Consider the following 9523-nt stretch of genomic DNA (forward strand, 5'->3'; position numbering starts at 1 on the left):
TCAGCAGAGAGGCCTTGATACCAGACAGGACTGATGAGCAACTTGTCAAGAAACACAACCAGCAACTCAAACTGAATCAATCTTCATAAGTTTTCTGTCCATTTCCCTCCCCCCCTTCTAGAATATACAAGCTTTAAAAGAGCAACTCAGATAGCTGCTACTGACCTGAAAAGTGAGTTTTGCCTTCTTTTTCTTCTTTTTCTAGGTTTTCTTCTTCTGCATTCTTCCTGTTTCTCATTTGTTCAGTATTCATATATTTCCATACCATCTTCTTTTTGCTTTTTCTTCTTGGTCTCCCTGTTCTCTTAAAGTTCTTTTTCCATTTTCTTGTCTTCCTCCAAAACCTCTCCATTGTGCTTTCCCTGAGTCCTATCCCTCTCTCTCATTCTTCTTTGCAACTGCTTAGCTGCTGTCTGTCATTTGATTACACATATTGCTGTGTCTCATCCTTCACAAAGCTGCCAGGGACAAAGCCTCGGCTTCTCGAACTTCTTCCAGTTGTGGTCTGCATTCCAGGAGAGGGGATCCAGATATTATCGCATTGCTTCCATCCTCAAAAGATCGCAAGCTCCAGCTTCCTTGAGGTCATGGAAGACCAGCCATGGATTTGGTTTTATGCTATGGTAGCCTATGTAATTATAAAGGCAGCTAAAGTCTAATGGCATATACCATATGTCCTGTGGTACTGGAACTAGAAATATGCATGAGGAAAGAGACAAGAGGAAACATTTGGGAAAGTGTTTCAGTTACTTGTAAATTGGTTTTGGTAGATTCTACTCAGTAATTATAAAAGCAAAGGAATTTAAAATAGAAAAGATATCTTCACTTTTATCATTTTCTTGCCACAGCAGTAACCTTTCTGACAATTCACTCATAGCTCCCCTCTCCATTGAGATTTATTTCATTCAAGCATCTGCTCCTCTTTCTAGAGAAATCTATCTTACGAATATTTCACAATACAAACTTATCTGTATTTTTCAGTAGCATTGCAATGTAGTTGTTGGGTAACCTTAAATAACTACTTCTCTTTGTTGTGATTTTATGTGAAAGAAATACTAACTCTGTTATTTTGTGTTTTGAATGAGCAAACTCATTAATAGTTAGTAGTGCTTCAGAAACCTATACCTCCTCTTGACCTTCAACATTTTGGCTACTGCTCAGTTTTCTTCATGTTATCGCTGTCTTCACACTGGCTGAAGCACCTAGAACTGTAATTAATCTGACAGAGGGAGGCTGTCTAGTACTATACAAAGAGGGGCTATTCATGACATTGTCTGTGATGTGAGACCTCGTGCATCTCCAAATCATATTGGCTCTGCTTCCACCATACCGTACTGAAAATTCACACCCAGCTTGTTGTCCAATTGGTATCATATGAAGGTCTTTTTCCACCCGAACGCTAGACTGCTCTTCAGGTTTCTCTGTCTGACTGAATCTCTGCATCAGGGTTATTTCTGCCTAGATACACTTGTAATTTGCCCTCATACTAAGTGGATCTCATTTTAATAATTCTGTTACATCCTTAAAATATCCAAATTAATCTTCAACCCTTTAGTCAACATTAACTACAGCGCTACTCATCATGAACTTTCACCTTATGTTAGATCGAGGATTAGGACCTTGCATACCAGTGGCTGGATACAGCTCACAGCTTAATTTTAGTTTTTTGTAACCTTATGAACCAGTTTCTTCCATGTCTGTATGAAACTGCACTAACATATGGGGTCAGGTACCATCCTCCAAACAGGCTTGATTGGTGCAGCTGAGAATGGTCTCAGGTACTTTTCTGTGAGACTTTCTTAGGGCTTATGAATTTGAAACAAACATCTGATTGATAGGTTTTTCACTCACAGAAATCCAGGACTATGTTTTTGCTTAAAAGCGTCAAACCACATTTATTGTAAATTCATGGGAAAAAAAAAAAGAAAAGAAAAGAAAAAAAGAAAAAGAAACGGCAGGTCAGTAAACTATTACATCTCGGTGAGAAGAACTTGATGTGCAATCACATATTGAAAAGAATATCTAAATAAACAGCAATTTCTCAATAGAAATCTCATTAAATAAAAAAAATTATTTCCATATTTACAGATTACAAGGTGGCTGTATCCTTAAAGCATTGTTTAGTGTTTAGTGGGTTTATTTCTTTTAAAAGAAAAGAAAAATGTTTCATGTCTAAGAATGTACTTTGGAAGCAGCTTTCTATAAAGTCTATTTTACCACCAGTGAACAGATCAGTAACCTCCCCTTGACCGCTGTAGAGCTCTGGTTCTTCTGATGTTCACCCTCTCACCGAAGGGCTTCTGGAATCTCCACCTACAAAACCAGGGGAGGGAGTCTCATTACAGTCTCATTCAGTCTAGAAATCATCAGCTGAGCAGTCTGTCTGCTTATCTTTATGATACAATGATGAGATGTAATTGTGATTCACATATGTTCCTAAGAATCTAGTCTCCATAATACCTCAGCCCATTATAGATACTTAGAAATATGTCCATCTACTCCATAAAACTAAAATTTCCTTCCTCTTCTCTTTTGTCTAAAGCTATCTGAAAGGACATTAGCTCTGAGTGATTTATTTCTTAGAGCAAGAAAGCCAGTCCATTTCCTGGGAGGCGCCGCAATAGCGGATTTGTCATGTGTTATGCTCCAGAGATGGTAAAATCCCTATCTGACTTCCAGGGACACTCCCAAGATCCCAGTGCTAAGCACCATTTGCTGTAACAAGCCTGAACCTGGGTTGCAGCAGTACCCCACTTTCTGTCAAAACCACAGTCAAATAGAAATAAAATGTGTGCTGAGAAAATCCTAATCCGAGGAAAGCCTCCTCCCAAATATTTTCCTGTGTTCATGTTTTTAAAAATCCTTTTTGTTAAATATATATGTACTAAAATTAATTAAGCTGGTGATATGTCTGAGCTATGATCAGTTGCTGAAATGTGATCTACTACTTACCCGCCTTAGCTGTTTTATGCTGCTCGCTCGAATTGCTTCCATAAGATTGTCATGGAGAGACCTTTGTGGGGTGGAAGGTCGAGTGGAGGGTCGTGAACCTTCCTCTGATTTTCTATCGGAGACTGATTTTAGAGAATCTTTAATTTCTTTCAATATGCTGTTCTCATGTTTTTTGCTTTTTTTGCCTTTTTTCTTTTTCTGTCCATTTTGTAAGGCTTTTTTTGAGCTTTCTTGCTGTTTGATGACCTCAGCTATATTCCTAGTTGGTACCTTCTTCTCTGTAAAAACTGGAGGAGGAGGGGGAGGAGGCGGTGGGGGAGGAGGAGGTGGAGGAGGAGGTGGAGGTGCTGTAGCTGGAGTAGCTGGAGCTGGGGGCTGACTTTTCATTGGTGGTGCTTTCTTTGGGAGCTTTGGGGAGGACCAAGGTGAGCTCTTAGGTGATACATAAGGTGAGGATCGAGGTGTTCCTTTCTGCAAGACTTTGGTCTTAGGATTAGTCACTCCATCGCAACTGGACTCTTGTTGCCGTTGCTCCTGTATACGCTTTTGCCTTTGTTTATCCATGTTTCTTGTCAGGATACTTGTCATGCTCATTCTTGGTCCAGCAAGCTCAAAGTGGTATCCCAGCTTGACCAGAGTGGTGTTGTCTTTCAACAGTTTAACTATGTCCATTTCCACCTGGCTGCCCATAATATGCCTTTGATTGTGGAAGCGTAACTCTGTTAGAACTTTGTTATTCTGCAAAGCTCTCATGATGGCCAGTACCCCTTTGCCTGTGACAAAATTTGACTCAATGTTCAGACTAGTTATATGCTGATTCACCTTTAACATACCAGCAATAGCTATTGCAACATTGTCATCAGCACGGGTGTTAGCCAGACTGAATGACTTAACCACTGTGTTGTCCCTGAGAGCTTGAGAAAACTGTATAAGCATCTGTGAAGTGATGTTTTCAATGTTATTCAGATTGACCTCTGTGGTGTCAGGGTCATTGTTCCTAACTTTTTCCAAGGCATCCTCAATAACTGTTGGATTTCCACAAGGGTGGATGGCACTGGATTTAAAGCTCAGACTGTCTGTATCTTTTCCTTCATGGCCATTGAGTAAGCTTTCACCGCCCTTCTGACTGTTGCATTTCTTGCGTTTAATGTGATCAGAACTCCTGCCACCTTCACAATTCACAGTTCTTTCACCAGCTGCAGCATTTTGCTTTTCTTCATCCTCATCTTCATCACTTTCATCTTCATCTTCCTCCTCTTCTTCCTCTTCCTCGTCCTCTTCAGTATATGCCTCCTCAGATACTTCACTGTTGCTCTCTGTGAAATATTCTTCTTGAATGTCTTCTGCATTGTCTTCCTCTTGCTCTGAATCCTGAACAGAAGTGTAGTGTGGGTGTTAAACATGATTGCAGTCATGTAGCTACTGTCATTTTGCACAAAAAAAAAAAAACTATCTCAAAACTATGCAAGTTAATGTTAAAAGCTAAAAATAAATCCCTAGAAACAGAGGTAGTTAAGAGAACAGAAACACTGTTTCAGTGCCTAATACCTTTCAATCACTGTTTCGTTCATTTTCTTTAGAAGATGAACGCTTAGTGCACATTAAAATAGTTTTAACTGACATCAAAGTTTTCCACCAAAACTTGATATAAGATATTGCAACATGGATATACTTCATGCTTTCTGTGTGTTGGGAAGTACACAAGGTGATGTAATATAGATCTAGGTGGGTCCTTGCCAGCAGGAACGCAAGATTGTAGTTTCAGAATGGACATATCTATGAGGAACACATTTCTTGATTTCATAAAGATTGAATACCTGTATCTCTGATTTCCATGCATGTATTAGTACATCCACATTGGCTAACGAATGCCCTGATTTAGTATATAAATAGTGTTTGCATGTGTAAACATGCATATTGACATACAAAATAATACAGAATTACAAGAGTCACATAGAAAAGAAGCTGGATGCACTATACAGGCTGTGCACACTTGGAAGCTATTTGCAAAAAAAAGATACAGACACTTTCCCACAGGTACCAGGTTATCCTATGTCAGTAATCCCCAAATCACTTCATGTTTGCCAAGAGCTAAGAATGTGCTCATAAACAGCTGTCAGAGGTCAGCTGCCATACAGTAACTGGTAATAACGCATTGCCCGCACAGAAAACTGCTCTTATCTAAACCCCAAGATAATTTTAGTGTGCTTGGTGCACTGAAATGGCAAATTTGGATCCACTCCTCAAAGTTCTGCGTGGTGGTCTTACCAATTATGGTGGCAAAGCACAATTCTCCACATGCAGGAGCAGCAAATGTCATTACCTCCATAAAGTCTCACATTCCATTAGGAGAACTCCAGAGGCATGGAAGTGTTGTGTAGGTCACAACCGGAACCTCACTACAACCAACCTTAAACCTCTTTGCCCCAAAAGATCTCCTGTGTCCTTTTTAGTCTCCTAGACCAAGCCATCGCATATACCTTTTTATTTACATTTTAAATTTTGATAAAATTTTGGATGAAATATAGTTGTTCTTCATGCACTCCTTTATCAGCATTATTCTTAGAAGACCTGTACAATTTTAAAATTGCTTAATTATTTGGTTCTACAAATCTGGCAAAAGGTTAAAATAATCCCACCAATAATTACAGATTGCATGGTAGTATTTCAAAATCCTGAGCAGATTTCTGTGTTGGGACATACGCAAAACCCCTGGTAATTCTAATGTTCCCAGAAGCTGACTCTAATGAAACAGGACATATAAAAGTAAAACCCTGTCAGTCCTGAGTATGCTTCCCGGAGAGTCCAATGCATGGAGGACTTGCAGGGACAGGACCTATTACCATGATTGTACTGTGAATTCTGTGCAGGAAGGCCCTTACGCTAACAGACACTGTGCTGCCTGTAGAAACAGGGCTGTGTTTAAGCAGGGTTCATTATGGGACCAAGGTTTACATCTACAGCTTCTGTAAATACATGCAAACTTTTAAAAGCTGAAAACACCAGATTTTCAGAAAAGCATCTTTATTGCTATGCTTTTATCTACCTAGGTATAAATACTACAGTCTTCAACAGGACTGCTTATGAGCAGAAGTTTGTGCCTCTGAATGGACTGGTGGTATATTTTGATGACACTAGATTAATAATGTACTTAATTCTTTTGATTTCTTTTTTTTTTTTTTTTACACTTATGGGACCAAAGGGAGATTCAGTTGGCTGGCATATACATCATTTGGTGTCATGACTAATAACAATTTGAACAACAGTTTTGAAACTGAGTACTCTTCTCTTAACAGTTGTATAGAGGCATACTCTGTTACTGTGTGAGCATTTTGCTAAAGGACTATCGAGGGCAGTTTGCAGGTCTTCCTCTTACCTCATAGGAGTAACTTGTTGAATAGTTAGGCCTAAGATAGTCGGTACGGAGAGGTAAATATCTCTGGAAGGCAAGTCATTCAGCCTAAAAGCTTACCTACACAGTAGGTAGGATGCTGGCTGTCTAGAGGGGCCAATGTCTCTCCACTAACTATAGAAGGACTCCAGATAATCATGGTAGATTGAGAGCTAATTTTCAGATATGTGAGGGCAAGAAGTAGCTCACTTTTAAGAAACTCAGAAGGAATTTTCTTACTGTGAGAGAGTATTTGTGCCTCTATATCCACTCGAAAGCTGATATGTCAATATTTTCTTATTTATGAATGCCTTTAGAAATGCTCTTATCAGATTAAAAAGTAGAATGGCTTTTGCATGCACTTCAAGGTTTAGCCAGTATCCACTGCTCATGACATCTAACTAAAAAAAGGAAAAAAATCCTGCCATTATATAAGACACTAAACTAGACCTGTTCAGGACATTCTTTGGAGTTGCCCAGGTGGGAGTTAAAGATTCAGCTGGAACAAAACGTTAATCTTGCTGTTCCCTCCCTGCGCCTTAATGAGACAGGGAGCGCAGTCCAGGTTTGCAAGCTGATACTAATGGTCTGATGACAGCTGGAGGCCTGTGTTCTTGCTTAAAGAGACATGACACCACCATTCACTAGCACTTTAAACCAGTCCTGAGTATTATTGTTCTAGGCTAACTTAACCCAGGTGATTTTTCTCTGATTAAGAAAATACTTTATCTAATATACAAACTGCAAGTTATTTTCTGGGCAAATGAACAGAGTTCTCTGAATTGAGGCTGTTGGAAATTCTAATTGAGCCCTCACCTCTAATTGGCTACCCTCACCTTTTGTACATATTTTTTTAAACAACGAGCAAAATTATGTCTATAAGCAGAGTCAGAACTTGGTATGAATGAAGCAGTACTTAAAAACTGATGAGCTACACACATCTCAAAATCTTTGTTTTGCTTTGAAAATTCATGGATCCAATGCGAAAACAAAAGTTGCTTTTTGAAAGAGTGCAGTCTCACAAACTGGTTTTGCAAGGGCCCCAGGGATGCCAGCGTGGACTGAAGTTAGATGGAGAACGCTCACCACCTTCTCAGACTGAGTCCTTCAGTCCTGCCAAGTTTCACTGCTCATTTGTAGTTCAGGGACCAGCAGTTATTATTGCAATTTATATTTTGGGGGACAAATTGCATAATAAGTACTATTGGTTGCTTTTTGAGGAATATAGATAAATGCTTTGACTGATCACTCCATTCCAGGCCACTGCTCAAGTAATTTCTGCAACTGCCCTCTGAGAGCGGTTGCCAGAAGAACGCTGTGCTGTGCTGAAGGCTCTCAGCAGGAATAAAGCAACATAAGCCTGCTAACTGCCAGGCAGCTCACTTGCAGCAAGCACAAAGTCTGTTGGCCACCTTACTGCACTTCTGACATACTTCATCTTCAAAATTCCCTTCCTGGCATGTTTCTTAGGAATCAATAATGATATTTTTTAAAGGAAAGGAAAAAACAATCTATTAGCTTTTAAATAGCATTAGCAGTTACCCAAAGGTCTACATCACTACCTAAGAGTAATTTCTACCCAGCTCTTTAAAATTTTATTCCTATGCTATTTTAATCACTAAAGATAGTTATTTTTTACAGGATTTTCTTTTGCTCTCAACTGAGCTTTTAAGGTAATTCCAGCGGGAGAAAGCGAAGACTCTCTGAGCTAATTAATATATAGCACTTTAGGAAGTGCAAAAGGATCACTAACAACATTCTTAAAAATATTGAAAGAGATTGAAAGAAAATAAAAACAGTAAGTGAGATCATGCCATCCAAAAACAAGCCAAAATATTCTTAGAAAACAGTGAAAGCTTTAGTGTCTTACCTTATCACATGCACCCAGTCTTTCTTTCTCTAAGAGTTTTCTGGTCTCCCTCTCCCAATAGGCCATCAGCGCTTCCCTGCTGAAAGTCCCCGTTGGGGTTTTCTCTGTCAGACTCTTTTGCCGTTGTCCTACCGGAAGGTTACGGTCAGGCTCTATGTCCTCCAGCTCCCTCTCCAATTCCTTCAGCTCCTCTTCAGTCAGAGAAGCAAGGAGCTCATCTTCATCAATGTCTTCATATTTACTAAGCTCTCTTCTGTAGCCAAAGGTAGACATGGTCCCGTTTGATCAGGCTAATAGAAAACTAAAATGATCAGGCATTCAAGAAGGCTGAATCAAGTGAGCTGTATCTCGTTTGGTCAGCAACTGTTTCCCTGACTAGCTGAGGCACCCTTTTAAGAGTAATCATCAGGGGCTTACGACAATGCATGAAGGGATGAAAGCATGCTCTGTTTTAAGCATCAGACGTCAGCTAGACATCTGAACAGAAAGAATGTCCCAACACTAGTGTTTGCAGGTCTCTTAAAGAGGGGGATTATTGACACACTGACCATTGCCATATTTAGAGCAGCCTGCTAGGGGGAGAATACCAATCTCACAGAGGGGAAAGGCAGGAAATAAAATCACAGGCACAATTACACTGACTTTGTATTCCAACAACAGTAGAGAAAGAAAAATAAAAATACATTCAATCCTGAGTTGCCACAGGGGTTGGAAATAAAAGAGTGTCACAGCTGTGCAGTGGAGTTCCTCTCATTTTCACGGTTATCTCGTGGAGCTACACTGTTATCACGCCGAGGCATTTGGAAGACATCATAATCAGTAGGAATACAACACAAATGGAGAAGGCAGCATGCCGAAGGGTGGAAGGAAGCACCGCAATGTCATGCCTAGCCTGTGACAAATCACACAACTGGATTATTTATTGATTCTCCTTTTTCAAGAACGAGCTGAAGAAGAATCAACTTGACTTATTTATCTGAAGTTCATGCAAGATGTTTTTACATGGAGGATTACGCTGTGGTACCGAAGTTAACAGAATTTCACAGAGCTTTGGGGTGGACCTGGGCCCTCTGTGCACAACACGGTGCTGTCTGCTAAATCTGACAGAACCTAGTAAATGAAGGCCTCTAGTGGCCATTTTGGTAAAAGGCTATTGCTTGCTACAGCTCATTAATTTGCAGCTGGGGAGTGCCCTTAAATCCTGTTTTTATATGAATGTGTACATTCCCATGTCCTCTAATAAATGATATATTATTCTGATATTATATTTTTATGGATAGGTACCACCCAATATAAGAAACCACAGAATG

The 9523-nt window shown here is 39.8% G+C and overlaps 1 protein-coding gene across 2 annotated transcripts; it reads right to left on the bottom strand.

Annotated features, from left to right (window-relative positions):
- Positions 1-1873: 1873 nt before the first annotated feature.
- LMOD2 (leiomodin 2) lies at positions 1874-8716 on the bottom strand. 2 transcript variants are annotated; one of them, XM_009687357.2, is made up of 3 exons: positions 8214-8716; positions 2953-4323; positions 1874-2313 (listed from the first exon to the last, which is right to left on the bottom strand). In XM_009687357.2, exons 1-3 carry the CDS (start codon positions 8484-8486, stop codon positions 2287-2289), a joined length of 1671 nt encoding a protein of 556 aa, XP_009685652.1. In that variant the 5' UTR covers positions 8487-8716; the 3' UTR covers positions 1874-2286. The 2 variants fall into 2 exon arrangements, with proteins under 2 accessions (XP_009685652.1, XP_068788035.1); XM_068931934.1 differs by lacking the exon at positions 1874-2313 and having other exon boundaries at positions 2811-4323; positions 8214-8708.
- Between the last annotated feature and the right edge of the window lie 807 nt (positions 8717-9523).

The sequence above is a fragment of the Struthio camelus genome, chromosome 1 (assembly GCF_040807025.1).
Source record: "Struthio camelus isolate bStrCam1 chromosome 1, bStrCam1.hap1, whole genome shotgun sequence".
NCBI classification, from domain to species: domain Eukaryota; kingdom Metazoa; phylum Chordata; class Aves; order Struthioniformes; family Struthionidae; genus Struthio; species Struthio camelus.